At 38.6% G+C, this 22,066-nt stretch overlaps 1 protein-coding gene across 1 annotated transcript in view; it reads right to left on the bottom strand.

Annotated features, from left to right (window-relative positions):
- The window catches only part of ADGRB3 (adhesion G protein-coupled receptor B3), a gene marked incomplete at both ends in the record, with an annotated part of 799,939 nt that overhangs the window by 368,803 nt on the left and 409,070 nt on the right, over positions 1-22,066 (bottom strand). Inside the window, 2 exons of the mRNA XM_079716603.1 lie at positions 2,047-2,122; positions 3,189-3,338. Coding sequence (XP_079572729.1) covers positions 2,047-2,122; positions 3,189-3,338 — 226 coding nt within the window. The remainder of the gene's footprint in view (positions 1-2,046; positions 2,123-3,188; positions 3,339-22,066) is intronic.

Below are 22,066 nucleotides of genomic sequence, written 5' to 3' on the forward strand. Positions count from 1 at the left end.
CCTTGACTGTATAGCTTTATGAAACTTGGAATAATCTGACTTTGTGTAGGTGAGTGAGTTCTACGGTGTTATTCAAAATAAGATTAGTCATAATGAAACTCTGTTAAACATGTACCAGGGAAACTAATTCACAATCTACAATATTTCATGTGGAATATTTTATTTGCATTCACTATGTCCCTCTGCAGCAAATGGAATGAATATTGCATATAAAGGTGCTTCTATTTTGAAGTTGAACTGAAGGCAGATGATGACTGAGTGACTGAACAAGTTTATAAATTTCTTGTTATGTTAAATTGAAATTAAAACCCAAGTCATCTGATTGTGAGTTAGTGCATAGTCCAGAATTCCTGCAAGATTAGCTTTACACAAACAAACTCCCAGTGGAAATAAGGGTCTGACTTTGAGGATCTGGGTACTTTTTTAAAAAATTCTTTATTTATTTATTTTTGGCTGCGTTGGGTCATCCTTGCTGTGTGCAGGCTTTCTCTAGTTGCGGCGAGCGGGGGTTACTCTTCGTTGTGGTGCGCGGGCTTCTCATCGCGGTGGCTTCTCTTGTTGAGGATCATGGGCTCTACGCGTGCTGGCTTCAGTAGCTGTGGCTCATGGGCTAAGTAGTTGTGGCTCACGGGCTGTAGAGCGCAGGCTCAGTAGTTGTGGCACACAGGCTTAGTTGCCCCGTGGCATATGGGATCTTCCCGGACCAGGGATGGAAGAACCCGTGTCCCCTGCATTAGGCGGATCCTTAACCACTGCGCCACCAGGGAAGTCCCTATCTGGGTACTTTTAACTTTAGCACATTTCTCCTCAAATAAACATCATACACACCAATAGAGGTGGTGTAACTATAAATCAATTTTGGCTGTGAGTAACCGTACAGACCAATGTGTTTTAATAAAACCCATGACAAAGTTGAGAGTAAATATAGTAGCTTTGAAAATCTGTTAGTAGAACAAAACCAAACACAAACCTATTCAAATTCAGGAAACCCAAATTCCATCCAGAGAGGAAGGGTGTTAAAGAAAGCTAGATTTCCCAGAGTTGTCTCTGTGGTCAAAACATCCCTCTGGATGATTCACAGACTATAATAATAATTCGCTGCACATAGATTTTCTCCAAATAATCGTGGCTAACTGCAGCTGTTATTGCTTCCTTGGGAGACCTTTTCCTGCTGGACTGAACTCTAATTGTTTTTATTTATTAGACCATTTGTTAGGTCCCTGGTACAACTGTACACTTCATTCACAGTCTCTCCTCTTGAAAAACTTAAAGCTTTACTCATGAGGCTGTGGGTACGTGCTCACGGCCGTGTGGCTGTATTTAACTAAAATACAACTTTGTCTCAGTCCTCCACAGTGAGGTGGGGTGGATGAAACAGGTCACCAAGAGTGAGAACAGCACCATCCAGAGAGATGTGTATCATGTTTTCTGTACAATCTGGTAAAATAGTTAAGACGGCAGAGGAAATAAATAAATGTTGGTAGAATTACTATCTGTAATTGTTTCTTTTTAATGTCTAGGAGGAAAGAAATCAATGGATTTCTTCCAAAATTAGTCCTCTAATTGAACAACGTTTTTCTTAATGTAACTGTAATTGAATATTTATCTAGAGGCAAACTGATATCTTGTGCAGATCAACAAAACCAAGTATTCCCAGCCATCATGAATTTCATGTAATGCTGATGAACAGTACAAGTAAATACAAATAAAGGGAGAAGACAGATTCATTTTAAAATGATCCATTCTCTTATAGAGCCTTGAGGTTTTCTTTTTCTTACTTTTTTTTCCCTTGGTCTTAAGGCAAGTCATGATTAGTTACAAAAGAATTACATGGCTATAATCAGGAACCAAAATTGTCTTTCCTAGTTGTTTTGCAATGCACAATATGCTAATAAGCTGTTCATTAAATTGGTATATTGTATTTCATTTAAGAAAAAAGCCTTTTGTATTACTAAACTTTGCTTGACTATTTTCATAGAATGAGCTATAATCACATATTTGGAATAATTTACAGAGATTACAACAGCTTATTACTTTGTAGCTTACCTCAGAGTGGGCAAAATTAGATCTAAGTTTTTGTACAGGACTGCTCCAAGAACAAAGACTGATGATTCATCTAATTCTAGAAAGAATAAAATTTTAAAATATTAGCAAAACAGCAAGAATAATACTGTGTCTTATAAAACTTTAATCTCCTAATTACAAGGGGATTCCAGTATCTGCTGATGCAAAGCCAGGTATAAGAAATGCCTTCTTAACTGTGCCAGAAAAGTCAGCCCACACACTGCATGCATTAATTGTAATTCCAGAAGATGTATTTTTGGTGGTTTTGTGTCATGAAGTAACTTTCCTGCAGGCTGAGACAAGAAGCGGCTGTAGATACAGCTAAGTTTAAATTCCCAATGATATAGGGGAGAGCCAATTATCTTTTGGAGCTCTCAGTTGAAATGTCAAAATTTCCAACGTAAGAATTAAGACCACAATGTCACTCTTGAAAAGGGCCATTAAATTTTAGAGGCTACTGAAGATGTTCTTAAAACTTAACTTTTTGTTAGATTTGTTTTTGTTGTTGTTGTTTGTCGTACACGGGGCTCTCACTTTTGTGGCCTCTCCTGTTGTGGAGCACAGGCTCCGGACGCACAGGCTCTGGACACACAGGCTCAGTGGCCATGGCTCACGGGCCCAGCCGCTCCACGGCATGTGGGATCCTCCCAGACCGGGGCACAAACCTATGTCCCCTGCATCGGCAGGCAGACTCTCAACCACTGCACCACCAGGGAAGCCCGTTAAATTTGTTTTTAGATACCAACTTCTTTTTTAAAAAGTGAGGCAGAAACAATTATTTTGCATGGAATGGAAAATCCAACACATTTCAATACCTAAACTTAAAATCTTAGGCCAAGTGCTTTACACTGGGATGAGACTGTCAGCACTGAAATTTGACCCTGACAAGCTCAGGTCTATAATTTGCACTTGTATTTTTTTTTTTCCATTTTAATAGAGCCTTTCCTCAAGTAAATTCAGATTTAAAGCCCAAATTAGGTTTTCTATAGTTACGAAATGAGTTTAGAGTCATGATTGCAGACTGTTTCCTAAATTGCTTAATACATGGGAATTTATGTCAAGTGTATTATTAAATTGAACTTATAAATTTTTTGTTCAAGGCGTAAATTATTTCACATATTTACCTTTTGATGATACGGGGGTAAAGATGCTCTTTGGAATGACCACCCTGTCTTCTGAGTTTCTTGCCCAGTCAACCATGCCCTTCCGTCCTTTCATTGGGAAGTTGATGTCTGTTAGAACAGAGGCCGCAGGAAGCTTCTGAATGCTAGCCACTGTGAAAAAAGAAGTAATGATGTCAACTAAAATCTTTCAGTGTTATCAAAATTGATTACATTAAACCTTGCAGTATATTAAACATAAAATTTCTAGTCCTAATTATATTTATCAGAGCTATAAAACATGCTGATTCCTTAAAATTAGAGGATATTCATTAGGGCTGCTGACTTTTCCTTATTAATTTGGTTTCTGTTGCTTTCAGCAGGGATCATACAGTGACAGTCAGTGGCTGGGTGGACAATCTCATGAGCGCTGACAGCTGCGGCCATCCTGGTTGTTCATGGTTGGCCTCCATTCCAATTGCTAGAATCCTCTACTGTATTTTTGTTAAATATTTTGATGAACACACCTGATTCACAGACTGACGTTTTCATTTAAATCTGAACTTTGTCTTCAGAACAAGTTTTCTGCACCTACCTCTGAACACTGCCTTTGGAACAAATATTTCCTGGATGAGATGGGGTACCATGAAGACATGAGAAACAAACACATTGCTCTGGGAGACAGAACTGTCAGGATTCAGATAATGAAGCACTAAAAATGCCATAACCACAGAGCCAATATAATATGCAGAAGTGTTTAATGAATAGGACAGTAATAACAAACAATTCTTAAAATGCACACCCACAATTGAAATTAATAAATGTATATATGTGAACGGAGAATTGTGTCTTTACTCACAGTAAGTATTTTAATATATATTGAGAAAATTAATGAATAATATGTTTGGTAATGCCTGAATATATTTTTATTATATATATACACACACATTCACATCTATATATACAACAAAACTATGATAGTAAACACTCAAGCACTTATTGAGTGCACACAGTTTCAATTAAGGAATGTAATCTGTAGAGCTTTTACATAGGTCCATACTTGTTCCACATTAAAGTCTCAGGTGTTCCCTGGAAGACTTAAATGGAAATATGCTGAGGAAACTCTAAAAGCTATCCCAATAAGAAAGGTGAAGTAAGAAACCATTAGACTCCTCATAGGTGGATTTCATTCAAAAGAAACTTGTAATTAAAACAAGAGAGGATGAAAATTAAGAATTTAACAATATTAGTTGTATAAATCTATTACTGTACCACTGGCTTAGTTGCAAATTAAACTGGTTATGTATTATTATACTTTATTAAAGCTCTTTCAGGCAATTATACACATCCATTTTCAGCATAGGATAGAATTTCATTTAGCCTGTAATTTGACATAATAAGCTTAAAAAAGGATTTTGTAACTAAATGTTGAAGGACAGAGGGTGCTGGGTAACTCATAAATTATTATGGATGTGAAAGCATGCTTTTTCTTAAGGGCTCTACAAGTTTTATCCAATATGCAAAACTAAGTTCATCTACTTCCAAATTCCTTGACTCTTACTTTGGTTGTCTTGGTGTTTAGAGGAAATTTATTTCACCTCTCTGCTCTAAAAACTGATGAAAAGAAATGAAGGTTTTTCTGATTTCTGGTTTCTACTATAAAGGAAAACAAACAAGAGATAAACTGTTGGATCTTGAGGTCTAATAATTCCTCTGTTTCTATATACATTGGATAGAAAACAAAAATAAATAAACAAACAAAAGGAATAAATAACATATGGAGGAACCTTATTCTGTAATAATTATATGTCACTTTATCCTGAACAAATGCTGGTCTAATACCTTATTCTTAAAAATATAAAAATGAGATAATTATACATGCATGTATCTCACATTGTGAAATGCATTCATTCTTCAGTTGGAGGTACATTGGGTATTAAATGGTGACTATATAGATTAGATCGACTTTTGAGTCTAGACTAAAGGAATATAAAAACCAATTAGGATCACTAACTTCTGCAAGAAGTCCTTTAAGTTGCATAGTATTGAGCATCAGAAGGATATAAAAACAAACATGTATTCATTAATTTTAGTAGATATGTAGTCCATAAAGTAAGATGGTATTTTCAATAAATACATTATGAAAAGGGATATGACTTCACAGACTGAGAAGCTTCAAATATAGGCTTCAAATTATCAGTATACATGTTCTTTAAAATATGCAGAATTTAAAATTGTACTTCTTTACCTTAAACCTACTTAGGAAGATGCCTAAGGTGACACTGTGGTTCTTCATGACCCTGCAGTGATTAATTAACATGAAAAATTATTTCCATACAGTAAAAATGATTTAAAGATGACTTTTATTTTCTCCTTCTTTCAGTCCCTGTACCAGACACTTGGACCAATCCAATCCTCAATTCCTTCCCTTCTTCACTGAAGTTCTCCAAAACCCTTAGGTAAAATTTAGATGCAATTAGTCTTTAGGGAACTAGGGAGCTCAAAAGAGGTAAGATTAAAAATGAATACCTTACATATATCCAGAGAAAAGCATAATTCAAAAAGATACATGCACCCCAATGCTCATAGCAGCACTATTCACAATAGTCAAGACATGGAAACAACCTAAATGTCCATCAACAGATGAATGGATAAAGAAGATGTGGTACATATATACAATGGAATATTACTCAGCCATATAAAAGGAATGAAATTATGTCATTTGCCATAACATGGATGGACCTAGAGATTATCATACTAAGTGAAGTAAGTCAGACAGAGAAAGAAAAATAGCTTATGATATAATTTCTATGCAAAATCTAAAAAAGTGATACAAATGAACTTATTTGCAAGAGAGAAATAGATTCACAGACATAGAAAACAAACTGATGGTTACCAAAGAGGAAGGGGTGGGGGAGGGATAAACTAAGAAGTTGGGATTAACATATACACACTACTACATATAAAATAGTAACTAACAAGGACCTACCATATAGCACAGGGAACTAAACTCAATATATTGTAATAACCTATAAGGAAAAGAATCTGAAAAATATACAACATTATTAATCAACTATACTTCAATAAAAAAATAATGCCTTAAAGTATGTCTAGAGTACATATGTGTCTAGTGCTGCCAAAGGACATCAGTGCAAAGCATGAGGGCACAATCTACGTACTTTGCTTCTGTAACAATTGCTGCATTAAAACCAATCGTGAGTATTTAGATGATAGAGTGTCTTCCCTCAAAAATTGAGAAAATGTCTTTCTTACAGAAGATTAAAGTGGTTAAAAAAAAATCTCAAAGGACACAATGTCCCTGAACAAATAGGCACATCTTGAATGCTCCAAGAACTACCCTAAATTCACTGCATCGTGTTTTAATTACAACTCTAGATTTGATTTCTTATGTAATAAAAATAGGTGACTCATTATGAATAAACCTTGGAACAAACCCAGCTGACTTTCAGTTTGCATTTTTAATGCTTTCATTTTGCATTTGGATATGCAGCATAAAATCCTCTGACAGCATCATATCTGTTATTGGCCAAGCTCTCAAAGGATTGAGGTTCAGTATAAATTTTTGTTCATCAGAAAGCATAAGGGAATTTTTGCAAATGGGTCTAAAAGTACATGAGCTGTTCTTTTGTTTTTGTTTTTTGTAACCACTGAGCTCTCCTTTGGTTCATCAAAGCAGGTGGTTCTTTGAAACCTGTTCCTGAGGAAAATCATGAGGTTTTAGCCCTTTGTCCCTATTAATTGAGGTCCTGGACAATGGGGACTCTTGTCCTTTTCATCCTTGTAATGTGAATGGCCCACTACAGTTGAATCAGTTGCATCATGAACAAGAAAATAAGGGATAAATTAGGAGTTTGGGATTAACATATACACACTGCTATATATAAAAAAATAGATAATCAACAAGGACTACAGGGAACTCTACTCAATATTTTGTAATAACCTATAAGGGAATATAATCTGAAAAAGAATATATAAATATATATATATATATATATATATATATATATATATATATATATATATATATATATATCACTGAATCACTTTTCTGTACACCTGAAACTAACACAACATTGAAATGAACTATACTTCGATTAAAAAAAGACATAATGAGAAAAAATAAGGCATCTGGAAGGAAAATGCTAGAGATTGAAAGTGTATGGTAAATGGTGTAGGAAACAGTAGAATGGGCAAATGAGGGCCAGCAGAGGTAGGTGGCAGTTTACCAGAGGGGGGTAAGTGTGGACTCTGGATCTGGGCCCTGGATTCAAATCCTTGGTAGTTTAGGCTAACTATGATGTCCTAGTTTTTTAGGGCCGGTTCCAGTTCACCTCTGATATTTTGTACAGTTATTATTAACATCCCCTATCACTCTCAAAAGTCTCATTTTAGAAGATAAATTCCAAGTTCATTTTATACGTTGTATGACACTGGGCAAATTGCCTAACCTCTCTGTGCCTCAATTTCCTCTTCTGTACCATGGGAATAATAATATTATCTACCTCACTAGGATGCTGGAGGATGAAATAAGTAACTATATGCCAAGACACGGGAGTTGGGTGCCTAACTAAGACCTGGAGCATGGGTGGTCCTATGGAAGTGTTGGCTATTCCAGTAGGTTTTCTCATAATCACTTCCAAGGGAACTTGGGAAGTAGCTCATTGTATGTCCATAGTATGATAAAGTATTTGACTTTTACAACAAACATTCTGTTTTCATTGTCCTTCAGTGACCTTAGGCATGGGATTGGGATTGCATTGTCAAAACTTAATGTTGAGGGCTTCCCTTGTGGCGCAGTGGTTGACAGTCCACCTGCCGATGCAGGGGACACGGGTTCGTGCCCCGGTCCAGGAAGATCCCACATGCCGCGGAGCTGCTGGGCCCGTGAGCCATGGCCACTGAGCTTGTGCGTCCGGAGCCTGTGCTCCGCAACGAGTGAGGCCACAACAGTGAGAGGCCCACGTACCAAAAAACAAACAAAACAAACAAACAAACAAAAACTTAATGTTGACTATATTCAGATGATCAAAAGCAGGAATTGCACTTAAAATAAATAGGGATCATACTTTAGTACTTTAATGCACCACTAGGGAGTGAATAAGCCTTCCTTTTTACTTCTCCCTTCCCTCCGTCCCTCCCCCCACCTCCTTCCTTTTTTCTGATAGCTTCTGCCAGAGACAAGGGGGGCCTTCTCTGGTTATTTGGCTACACAAGGTCAGTCAGGTTAACAATCTATTGGCTGCATCGTGAATGACAAATTCAATACTTCCGTTGCAGCCACGGCCACAGACTTCACAGAGAACTTCAAAAGCACTACTTTTAAGCACTGACCTAAGTGCTTAATGCAGTGACTCACATTCTGTAATGAGTGGAGGAAACTCCCAAGGGAGGACACCTAATAATCCCAGGCCCTTCATCATCGGGGGCAGATAAAGAAGAAACTGTTTACGGGATGCCCTAAAAGCAGTCCTTCTCATTGCTTCCTTCTGTTGATGTTTCCCATATATTTAAGGTTTGCATCATTTTTCATGTTGATTCAGAAAGCACAACTTATAAACGGGGTCCTGACTCACCAATATTAGAAAATTGTCCAGTTATCAAAATGGAATTGCTTGTGGAAAACATCACTCGATATTACTAGTTGGTCACCTGCACAGTTTCAAAATCCTGTAAATAAACCTTGGGGGGGAGGAAATGATGTATTGCACCAGTGTGTTAGAAAGCGACTCAACCATAATAGAAAAGAATATGAAAAAGAATGTATGTCTATGTATAATGGAATCACCTTGCTGCACAGCAGAAATTAACACAACATTGTAAATCAACTCTACCTCAATAAACTAATTAAGAAAAAAAAAGGAACTCAGTTCTGCTCTTGAACCCATATCAAGCACATGGGGGCTGAGCAAAGCCTCTATGTAGTGTGACCCCCCTGGCACTTAGCAGCTTAAGAAGCCATTATTTTCCTATGGCAATGCTGAGTGGCTTGTAAACTACTGAAGGTGTTTGGGAGGGAAGAGAAGCACAGCTGATTTTATTGCACACTTGCCATGGCCTTGGCATTATCATTAACTGATTCCTTAACTGATTCAGCACGTATTTTTCATGTGGTTCCTCTGTGCTAAGCTCTGTTTCTAGCACAGCACTTGGCCAGATGCCTTAAACATGATACCTTATTTAATATTTAAAACAAGCCTAGGAGGTATTGGTGTTGACAGTATCCTCATTGCTATTATCTGTACCTTATTTTTTTTATTTTTATTTTTTATTTTGCGGTACGCAGGCCTCTCACTGCTGTGGCCTCTCCCGTTGCGGAGCACAGGCTCCGGACGCGCAGGCTCCGCGGCCATGCATGGCTCACGGGCCCAGCCCCTCTGTGGCATGTGGGATCTTCCCGGACTGGGGCACGAACCCGTGTCCCCTGCATCGGCAGGTGGACTCCCAACCACTGCGCCACCAGGGAAGCCCTGTACCTTCCTTTCTTAAATGAGGAAGAAGACACTTAAGTGGTGGCATTGTGATTCAAATCTCAGTTGCCTACTCAGAAGTATAGGATTTTGTACTGTGTGATGCAGTTTGATTATACCTAACACATAAACAGCAAATTTACTTTGCCTTACTGTAATATTTTTGCACTAAATATAAAAGATCGACATAGTGACTCAATTAGAAGAAATAAAGCTATCTTACTTGCCCAACAGAAGATCAAAACTAGGCACCACTGAAGAACAGTGGTTATCAAAAGGGAATGCAGATATTATATATACACACACTTTAATTCGTCCATCATGATCTCCAACATCGTTTCCAGGAAACACTCAGACATTCAAACAGAGAGATTTTTAGTTTCTCTCCTCCCCAATCTATTTCTCCCATTTACTCTGTCTCCTTCCCAAAGGCTGGGATTGGAGTGTTGAGGGCTGTGGGCGAAGAACAGGCTCCCTGAGAGCAGCCAGTAGCCACCGTTTCCCAGGAAACAGAGGAGGTGGGAAGTGCGTCTGCAAGGACCAGGGTGCTGAGAGCTGAGAGCATCCATCAGTTCAGCCACCACCATCCCCACTACAGGGTGTAGCATCCCCACATCCCAGAGCAGCACACAGAGATTTAGTTGAGTAACGTTCTTCCCATTATGAATTCACAGATCTGTTTTAAGAGAAAAATCAGGCTCCCCTGATATTTAAAAGTAGACAAACTTGATAGGCAGTCAAGAAAGTAACCATGTGGCAAGTCAAAGATTTTCTTCAACTTGCTAGTTTCCAATGACATATTATACATAGTGAAACTTTAAATAATTAACCATTTTGTGTATTCCTTTCTGGTGTCAAAATCGAAAACCCTGTGAATTATTTGTGAATTATCAGCTTCAGATTCTGTTTTTTATCCATTAGCCGGTTTCAAAGCCTGGGAGACTCTGCAGCACAAGGCCTGTTTCTTATTTCTGCTCTTGGCCTTTTGGCCGGACTTCAGTGCTCTCTACGGAGGATCTCCTCAGCTTTTTCTCAGGTCACTCCTATTCTTCAACATGTAATCCTGCTGACACACATGTTTACATGATTACATGGTACATCCCCGGGCAGACACACCACCCTTGTTCAAGCTGAACTCTCTCAACCAGGGACTGGCAAACTACAACCTACGGTCCAGATCTGTCCTACCAGCTGTTTGTGGATGGTCTGCAAGCTAAAAGTGGTTTTCACATTTTTAAGTGGTTGAAAAACATCAAAAGAACAATTGTATTTCTTGGCATGTGAAAATTAAATAAAATTCAAATCTCACTGTCCACAAATAAAGCTTTATTGGAACACAGACACACCATTCATTCACATGAAGCCTAGGGCTGTTTTTAGGCCACAAGAGCAGAGTTTAACAGTTACAGCAGAGACTGTACGGTCCACAATCCCTGAAATGTTTACTATCTGGCTCTTTACAGAAAAGGTTTTCCTACCCCTGTTGCAGACATATATCGGATAAGCTATTTTTAAATATTACAATCTTTCTTTAAAGAGAAATACATTCTAAAATATCTTATTTTCTGCACTTTTTCTGTTAACTATTGCATGTTCTTTCTAAAGGCCTTTTTCTTTCTATGCTATGTAAAATTTAATGAGGGAAATTTAACCTGATTATACCAATTTTCTTTCAGGTTTTAAAAAGGGTATGTCACTTATAAATTTTCATCTTCTCTACACAAGTAGTTCATGATTTCATTCCTCACATAAATACAAAACAAAATGTGATATGCAAATCAATTTTGCATGTATACCTGAATGGTAAAACCAAATCAATAAAGAAAATGCTTTAGGAAGTAAATTCTCCCTCTTCTCCTAACCAGTGAAATGAAGAACAGTATTCTTATCCTTCCTTTCTAGAGGAATGACCTTTAGATGATAATAAACCAAGTAAAAACAAATGAGAGCATTTGTGTATGCAGCATTGTGTGTGTGTGTGTGTGTGTGTGTGTGTGTGTGTGTGTGTGTGTGTGATGTATTGTTTGGATATCTATGGGTATTCAAACCTTACCAGGGGAGTGAGGCAGGAACCTGTGAGAAGTCAAGCATCCATGCAGTCAGGAAACAACAACCAAAGCCAACAATCCCAGGGCTTCCCGAGACAGTGATCATCCATCCCCAGAAGAGTACTAGCAATGCCAAGTGCTACGACTTGACAAGAGAACGATCATTGTAGACTCAAGAGTTCTGTCTGGAAATTCATTCATCCAGCAAATTGCTATTGAGCCCTGAGAGTGTTGCAAGCAGGGTCTTATCACTGAGGACCTAACAAGTGAGCAAGAGACACAAAGTCTTTGTCTTTAACGAGCTCGCAGTCCAGTGGGCGAATGTACACAGTTCGTTAGTGAGAAAAAATTCAGATAATTCAAGGTTGTGACAGGTGGCATGAAAGAAATAATTGATGAGATGGCACGTGGTCAGTCGGCCAAGAAAGGCCTCTCTGAAGAGGGAGAATGTGGGCTGTGGTTTGACAGCTGAGTATAAGTTAGGGGAAGAAGAAAGAGCCTGTGCAGACCCAGAGCCTGGAAAAGGGCTGTGATGTTCCAGAAGTATCAGAATAGCAGTGTCTGGGGTATGAGGTGAGGGAACTTACTGTGCCCTAGAAAAAGAGTAACGTTTTTAATAGAGCATGAAGGTTTAGGTAGAGAAGCAGTCAAACAAAGGGCTGGAAATGACACTTTAGGCTAAGTGATCTGAGATCTGAAGCATGATCGAATTTAGAACTTAGAGATGTAATCTGGTTGTCTTCTAATTAGAAGTAATGTAAACAATGAGGTCTTGCTGTAGAGCACAGAGAACTATATTCAGTATCCTGGGATAAACCACAATGGAAAAGAATATGGAAAAAGTTGTATACATATACTGAGTTACGTGTCTGTACAGCAGAAATTAACACAACATTGTAAATCAATTATACATGAAAAAAATAATTTTTTTAAAAAAGAAGTAATAGTTGATAATGTGGACATGGATAAGTTCCCCCAAAAGAGAGAATACAATGGACAGATTCATTCATTCAACAAATATCAATTGAGTACCTATCACATGCCAAGCACAGTTCTGGGCACTGTAAACACACCAGTGAACAAAACAGTTAAAGTCTCTGCGCTCATGGGACCAGCATGGTATCTGGGGAAAGACAGAGGATGAACAAACAGAACTAGATCGAATGTCAGTAACAGTAAATGATCTTCTAGAGAACAGTGAGTGGGGTCGGGGACCTTTACTAAATAGTGGAAGCTTCTTTGGTCAGCTGGCCTCCGTGCAGACACCTGCAGAAGAGACATGGTGAGCTGTGCAGACATCAAGAAGATGACAGAAAAGAGGCTGAGAAGTGTAGTTTAGGAGAGATTCACTTTTAGAGGGTAAAGAGAAATAATCAGGGAAAGACACCAAAAATAAATGGAGAGAGAAAAAGATAAACCACAATAGTAAACTAATTGTGAAACAGAAAGATGTATTTTAATAATGCCAGCATGGCTTTACAAGAAGTCAAAGGCTTTATAAAGACTGTGGAAAAGGGCCACTGGTTTAGAAAAAGGAAAACCATACTCTAAAATTAGGTTCTGATCATGCTCTACTGCAGAGTTGGTAAACTTCCTATAAAGGGCCAAAAAGTAAATATTTTCAGCTTTGAGGGCCACTGAGCCTGCTAGGAGGACCTGGAAGCCACCCTAGACAATTCATAACTGAATGGTTATGCAAGAAAACGTGTATTTAATCATAGAAGAACAATTATCTGATGTGACCAGTATCGTGGTTCTCTAGTTTAACAAACGTTTTTGGGGGCAAAACTCTTGATTTCCTGCCACCAAAACACTTCTGCTCCATCTTCATAGAAGGTGCCACCAGGTACTCAGATGTTTGAACCAAAAACACAAGGGTTGTCCTGGTTTTCCTGCATCTCCTATAACCATCCATCAACACCATGCTTCTTCCCTCTGTCTCCTTTCCAGATCCCTCTGGACGCCTCCAGTATCTCTCACCTGAGCTAATTCAAGGGCCGCCTGACTGGCTTCCTTGAGTCCACCCTTGTTCCTTCAAGTCCTCCTCTCATAAACCAGAGTTAACTTTTAAAAATGTAAATCACAACATGTTGTTCTCTCCCTTGAAATAATTCAGTGGCTCATCAGTGCTTTCAGAGTAAAATCGAGATCCACACGAGGGCCTTCCAGGCTCCGCATGGCTGGCGCCTGCCTGTCTGTGGATCACGGCCAAATCGCTGTCCTGCTCGCTGCCCCTGGTCTTTCCTCTCCACCACAGGGCTCTTCCTCTCCAGCTAGAATATTCTTTTCTACTGTTATCCTCGAGTGTCTGCTAAATTGTGTTTTCCTTAGCTTGGTCTGTCTGAACCGCCCAATCTAAAGAAGTTCAGCTCCCTCATTCCTCTCTATCACCTGTTTATTTTCTTTATGGCTCTATATTCATAGGTAGATATTATCCAGCTTTATGTTGATTTATTATCAGCCTTACACACTGGACTATAAGCTTTAAAAGGAAAGGAATTTTCCCTATTTACTGATATGTACTAGGGTCCTAACATCTAGTAGGTTTGACACAGCTCCTTGTAACTTTTTGTAATGAATGAGGTTTTCCAAAGGCTAACTAGCAAGCACTGGGGTTTAATATGATATCTTTGGGCCCTGAAGACAAAGACACTTGGTTTTCCAATTACTTTGTGATGTTTGGCAAGTCATTTAATTGCGTTTTACTTTGACCACCTGTAAAAAGTCAATAGCCTTTCATGAGGATTAAGCCAAAGACAGCTCATTTCTTATACACAGTAGGATATAATATATGCCAATTTCCTTTTATCCTTCACCTCAACTATTTTCCACCTTGTATAAAACACCGTGGAAGATCCAAAATTTAAAAAGAAAAAAATCCTTACATAGAAAGAAACTACGACCTGGTGAGACACCTGTTTCACACAAATATCTTCAGTATGAGCCGAATGGGTATAAGAACTCTTCTTCTGAACTCCAAACCTGCTTACTTCTACTCTTCAATGGTATGTCTCCAGGCATATCCAGTATAGCATCTCTGGAGCTTAACTCTTGATTTCCACCCACTCTTCATCAAAATATTCTTTTCCTTAGCAGGCTGTTCCATCTCTAACAGGGTACCTCCACCTACCCTTTTCTCAGGGCACTGAACAGTAAGTTAGCCTCCATGTTCACCTGCCAGAAGCTCATTCATCACTGTGGTCACTGTTTCTCTTCCAAAACATAACTCAAACTTGGATCCTTATCTCCTCCTTGATGGCCCCCCAAGAGTCCACCAAGACGTGGAAGCAATCTAAATATCCATCGACAGAGGAATGGGTAAAGAAGATGTGGTACATATATACAATGGAATACTACTCAGCCATAAAAAAGAATAAAATAATGCCATTTGCAGCAATATGGATGGACCTAGAGATTATCATACTAGGTGAAGTAAGTCAGACAGACAAATATTGTAGGCTGTCACTCATATATGGAATCTAAAAAACGATACAAATGAACTTATTAACAAAACAGAAACAGACTTGTAGATATTGAAAACAAACTTATGGTTACCAAAGTGGAAACATGGGGGGAGGAGCGATAAATCATGAGCTTGGGATGAACACACACACACTACTCTATATAAGATAGCTAACCAACAGCAACAGAAAAGAATGACTTGGGAGGAAAATGAATACAGGAGCTCTACATTTGTGAGCATCGTTTCTTTCCCCTCAAACTCAGAAAATGGCTTTGGTCTTTGGATCATAAAACCAAATAACCCAAAATAATCCCCAAATAACAATTACTTTTCCTCACTACACACATGCATGCACAAACACATAAAAACACACACTCTAAGACTGAGTGCTCCATTTCACTATAATAATTTATATGTCATTAAAAAGGGCACACAAACCAATTACAATTTTGTTTTGTCTATGGAGTCTAAATTGTATTGCTCAATAATATACTTACTTTGCTGTTAAGAAATTGATATTTTAGAAGTAAACACTACATATTTCTAATCCACTAGGATACTTTTTGAAATATTATGGATTCTTGGAATAAATTTTAAAGATGATAGAGGTTATCCTCTTTAGTAAAAACATTATTACATTTTAGGGAAGGGAAAGAAAAAATTGAAGGAGTTAGGGAAAGTTAAAAGACAATTAATTAGGCAATGAGTTTGGGGAAAGCAAAAGGAGACTGCCTAGAAAAAAGGAGAGGGCAATTAAGGCTCTCAGATAATGAAGACAAGATTCTTCAAAAAGAGGAACGTTCATACTTCAAAAAGTAATAAAGTAACCCAAATGGATATTGAAGTTGACCATTAAAACGTTTTGCAGTAGCAAAGGAAACATTGCAGTATCTTCATCCCAACTATATCCCCCTGTATTCCTACTGCACTTTAGAGCTCTTTTAATAGTTTCAGCATATCAAGCTTTATTTGATATCAGAATATATATTTAGATACATGAACTTATTTTTTTTTTTTTTTTTTTTTTTTGCGGTATGTGGGCCTCTCACTGTTGTGGCCTCTCCCGTTGCGGAGCACAGGCTCCGGACGTGCAGGCCCAACGGCCACGGCTCACGGGCCCAGCCGCTCCGCGGCATGCGGGATCCTCCCAGACCGGGGCACGAACCCGTGTCCCCTGCATCGGCAGGCGGACTCTCAACCACTGCGCCACCAGGGAAGCCCAGATACATGAACTTTTATCCAATGTAAATCATTCCTGTATGAATTGTTCAGTCCCTATGACTATAACATCCTATTTTGTAGTTATCAGCTGCAACTTGAATAAAATTACTGTCCAGCATATAAGGTTATGTGGCCTTTACAGCCTGTTATTATTGGGTTTTCAATTCAGTTTAACTTTTATTAAAAAGTGTCTTCATTCTTTGATGTAACTTTAAAGGAAAAAACACGACTTTTCCCCTAAGCCCATAGTATAAATTTTAATGGTATCTAAAAGAACTGAATTTCGGTTGCTAAATATTTTAGGACATATACAAAGGGCACACTCATTCACACCTGCTCTCTCGTATTCACATACCACTCACCAAAACAGAAGATAAAATTAAAGAAAACACATTAAACTAACCACATAAATCATTAGTTACATTTCTAAAGTTAAAGTTCTTCACAAGAAAAATTACGTAGGCGACAAATGCAGAAATATATTCTGGACTATGCAAAATACATTATTTAAGTACAAAAGAGAACTAATTCATTTATGAATTCAGGAGGATTTAGCACTACAGAATTATTTAATGCATCTATAGAGACAGTTGATACAATTTTTTTTTTTTTTTTTTTTTTCTGTACGTGGGCCTCTCACTGCTGTGGCCTCTCCCATTGCGGAGCACAGGCTCCGGACACACACAGGCTCCGCGGCCATGGCTCGCGGGCCCAGCCGCTCCGTGGCATGTGGGATCTTCCGGGATCGGGGCACGAACCCGTGTCCCCTGCATCGGCAGGCGGACTCTCAACCACTGCGCCACCAGGGAAGCCCTTGATACAATTTTGCAGGTGATGGATTACATGTTAAGGAGCAGAAATTATAAAATTAATGCCAAAAAAAATATTCTGTATAAATCATTCAGGAGAGCTAGGATTTGACTAATGACAAATAAATACATGGAAGAGAGGAGCTTCTTAAGATAGCAAAGTGCAAGTACCAATGAAAAGTTTTGGGGCTATTTGTGTCATTACACTACAGAAGACAACTGCATAACAAACTATTATGGCATGGCACCGGTGATTTTCCAAATTTAGTTATAGTAACTACCTAGAAGTCTGGGATCCTGGCTGCTTTGTTAAATAAACAATAAGTCTATTATTGAGATTAAAAATAACAACAACAACCAAAAGCTTAGGGCCTTAAACTTAGGTAGCAACTTTGGAAGCTCCCTGGAGGAGCAGACTGTACATATGGGGATGGAGTGACCTGACCAAAGTCACAAACCCTATCCGTAGCAGAGCCCATATCTGGCCCTACATTTGTCCACTACCAATTACTGAGGGCCTATTACATGCCAGATGACGTGTATATCTTTAATCTTTACAATAACTCTTCAGGAAAGATATCATTACCTCTACTTTAGAAAGGAGCACACTGAGGGATTTAGAGATGAAATAACCTGCAGAATGTCAGTTAGTTGTGATATAGCCAAGGTTTGAAGCCAGTCGGGCTCGAAAGCCAGCGTGTTTTCTTGCTTCCTTTTCCTGCTTCCACCATGTTAAAGAGCATCAGCCTTTAACTTTAACCTGGGTCAGAGTTTTCTGTCAAATTCAGATGAGAACTTTTTTTTTTTTTTTGGAATTCAGTGAAGGAAACAATGGAGAAGAGGAATAGTTTAGCACAGAATTATTGGTCTAACCAAATAAAATAAGACATTTGAAAAGGTGAAACCATAAAAAGAAAAAAAAATTGATAAAAGGGAATCAGTACTTCTTTTCTCTTCACTGGTTATTGTTGTAGAGGCAAACTGCCATTTCCATAGAAATAAGCAATTATTGCCATGGAGACAGTTAAAATGGGACCATATTTCATATTCACACAAACTCATGGCAACATTCTTCTAATACAGTTGAACAGCAAAATCAGAAAGATGGCCTGCTGTGTGACAATTTTAGTGATTCCAAATCCTTATGGCATAAACCAATAGAGACCCGACATGTTATCTTATAACATTCAAATGTTGTGTTTAGTTGGCTTTAGGTTTTACATTTCTATTCTAGGCTGTAAGTGTGAGTCTATTAGATTCCGAAGGAACTGATTCAAAGAGAAGAATGAAGTCAGACTGGGAAGACCTATCCTTCCAACATTTATAGAGGCAGTGCTTGCAGCGAACTAGGAAGTCATCCACTTTCCAACATGGCCCTGTGCTAATCCCACCCCTGAAAGCCTTTCCCTGATTGGAATCCTCCTCCTGATACCCAGCTGATGGACGGAGGCAAAGCACGGATTCCTTTAGGCAAAGCTCTTCACAGCTTCCTGAGGGCACAAGTCACAGTAACTTCCCTACAGAAACTCATGTTCTCTACAGAGAATAGTTAAAACTCAAATCCAAAACGTTTGTGGTTAGGTATAGGTGTCAATGCATGTGAAACCCAATAATTCTGTCTGCATTCTCACCAGAAATCTTAATTTTTGAAATCGTGGGTTTGTATCTCAGGACAGCTTCCACAGTTCATGTCCCATACACCAAGATGTAGCCCTAAGACATACCTCTTCACCGTCTCTGTAACACACATTTCACCCTTTAGGCTTTAAACTCTTCTTCCTTAGATATGCACAGCTATGCTAGAAGCCAGCTTGTCCTCTGCTTTTCCTGTTCCTGCTTCTACACTTCTGAGCATCACTGTGACAGTGTATGTTGCACATTTCCTACTGAGGTTTGTGTGACCTCATTAGGTTTCTTCAGACCATGAGCATTTTCCCTGTAAATATAAAATCCAACAGAAATGATGGGCCTAGGCCAAATATTTGGTCTTTACCTAGGCATTCTCCCCCAGAGAGTTACTGAAGGGATAGAGAACAAATTAATGACAAATAAGTTCACAAAATTTTCACTGGCCAAGATATGTTATAAAAGATTCAGAAAAAAGCATCATTCAGGCATCGAAAGGTTAAGCCTCATTTTACTTTGATGTAGAAATACAGAATACATGAGTAAGATTTCCCTAGAGTCATATCAAAAGCTACAGTGAAGTTCTTTATGTGACAGAAGTTGGTTAGCATGTGGTTGACTGAGCAAGATAATGAAACAAATCTTTAACTTTCAATTACTAAGATGCAAAGGGATAAAAAATGCATCCACTCTGGGGCTTCCCTGGTGGCGCAGTGGTTGAGAGTCCGCCTGCCGATGCAGGGGACACGGGTTCGTGCCCCAGTCCAGGAAGATCCCACATGCCGCAGAGTGGCTGGGCTCGTGAGCCATGGCCGCTGAGCCTGCGTGTCCGGAGCCTGTGCTCCTCAATGGGAGAGGCCACAACAGTGTGAGGCCTGCGTCCCAGAAAAAAAAAAAAAATGTATCCACTCTGAATGGAAAGCACTGATGAGAACACATCGCGTGGGTGCCCTTAACACTCTGGCAGCAAGGTTGTATCATGAGTATTTGTGAAAGCGTTAATTTGGGAAACACTGTATAATACAAGGGATGCTTTACCAAAGCTTTTCTTGGAAAGCCTGAGAAATACAAGTAGAAACAAACAAATAAAAACATTTTCCTATGCATTGTACTCAAATGGCACTTCTGAAAAGGGTTTCTTAGAATAACAGTCACTGTCTGATACTAAGGAATTTTCATTAAATGGATACTCAGATGATGTACACATAAGGTGCTATAAGAAAGGAGGCATGACAAAATAGCAACATGTAGACTCTCTATTCTTTCTTTTTTAACATATATTCTTTTTCATATTCTTTTTGGGCAGGGGAGGGAGGGATTGGGAGTCTGGGATTAGCAGATGTAAACTAGTATATAGAGAATGGATAAACAACAAGGTCCTACTGTAGAGCACAGGGAACTATATTCAACATCCTGTAATAAACCATAATGGAAAAGACTCTATTCTTTCTTAACAGTAAACTAAACCAGGGTAAAGAAGTAAAAACTATTGAAGATCCAGAGACCATGCGAGCGATTCACAGCAGAGCAGTAGTTAGGATTAGAGCTAGCCAGTGGCAGAGTAGAGGGACACTAGAGGGAAAGTTTATGGCATCTAGGTTACTCAAAATGAGAAAGAACAGCTATTAACAATGTTTTCTAGTTCAATTTTTTTCAGGGACAAGAAGTACTATTTAATAATGACTCCATGAATAATCGTGTCCTTGTGTATGGCTGTATAAAGCAGATTAGATAGATAAACCTGGAACTATGTAACAATGTAACAATTATGCAAATATGTAACCATTATTGTATGTAACTATGTAACTATTATGTAACTATTTTCACCCCAGTTACCTTCTAAAAGAACACAGACCTACTGTTAATTTGAAACACTATCACATGATGAGAGTTTTCTATGTTGAGGTCCAGGGTTGTAATTATGTAAGTATTACTAGTAGAAATAACATTTTTTAAATTGAAGAGATAAAGGTTTGCAAAGACCTTTGCAAAGATCTTTGCAACTCAGATAATAAACTTTTATTTATTATTTATTTTCCAAAAAAACTAAAAAAAAATACAAAATAGTTTAAATAGGATGAAGCTGACAAGTTTATGGCTGGACTTAGTTGATCCATAAGTGTTCTTCCATTCTTGAGGTCCCAGGACTTTATAAATAGAAGAAAAAACACAAAAATAGTAGGAAAGGTAGAATTTATTTCATGTGTTAACTGGTACCTTTAAAAAAGTCATTTAATGAGCAATTTCATTCTAGCTTTTGACCAAGGATTCAGGGGGTGTAATGATGACAGAATGCTCATGGCTTCAGAGGATAGAACTGCTTAAACTGCAAGAGCGAGTATTTGTGTTGGACTCAGGAACAAGACTACATAAAAAAGAAGCAGCATGGTGACTATAATCAACAATTGTCTATTATATATTTGAAAGTTGCTAAGAGAGCAGATCTTAAAAATTCTCACCCAAGAAAAAAAATTGTACCTATGTGTGGTGATGAATGTTAACTAAAGTGATTATGTTAGTCATTTCACAATATATACATATATTGAATCATTATGTTGTATACCTAAAATGGATACAATGGTATATGTCAATTATATCTCGATGAAAATACTTTAAGGAAAAAATAAACGAAAGAGATTGCTGTGGATCCTAAATTTTAGAGACATTTAAATAGCCAGCAAGGGAGGTTTATGACATTTGCTTATAGTACAGAGATTTGGAAACTAACCTCTCTTGTTTTTGTAGTTGGGTTCTTGGAGATGAAGTGGAAACATTTCCTTGACAATCTCTTTCTTACACACCCTATTTCTAGCCATCAGTAAACTCGGTCAGATGTACCATTCAAATACCTCCAGCATCTGGCCTCTTCCCACTATTTCCCCTGGCATCTGGTCCAAACCACAGAGTTCTCTCGCCTGGCCTATTGCCATAATTACCCTCCCGTCGCCCTGTATGCTCTCATACCCCCAACAGTCCATAGTCAGAATGGTCCTTTCAGGACATATACCAGATCCGGTTGCTTTTCTGCTCAAATCCTTGAGTGGTTTTGCATCTTGTTCAGAGACCTACAGTCAAACGCCCTCCACAGTCTGGTCCTCACTCCCCTTCCACCTCTCACAGTGCCTCTGTCAGCCACTCCACCATCAGCGGCCTCCTCCAGGCCTCTATGGTGCCAAGCACGTGGACACATCCTGGCCTTTGTGCTGGTTCCTTCTGATGGAGATAGTCTGTCCCCACATGTCACCGT

The sequence above is a fragment of the Hyperoodon ampullatus genome (assembly GCF_949752795.1).
Source record: "Hyperoodon ampullatus genome assembly, chromosome: 12".
Classification (NCBI taxonomy): domain Eukaryota; kingdom Metazoa; phylum Chordata; class Mammalia; order Artiodactyla; family Ziphiidae; genus Hyperoodon; species Hyperoodon ampullatus.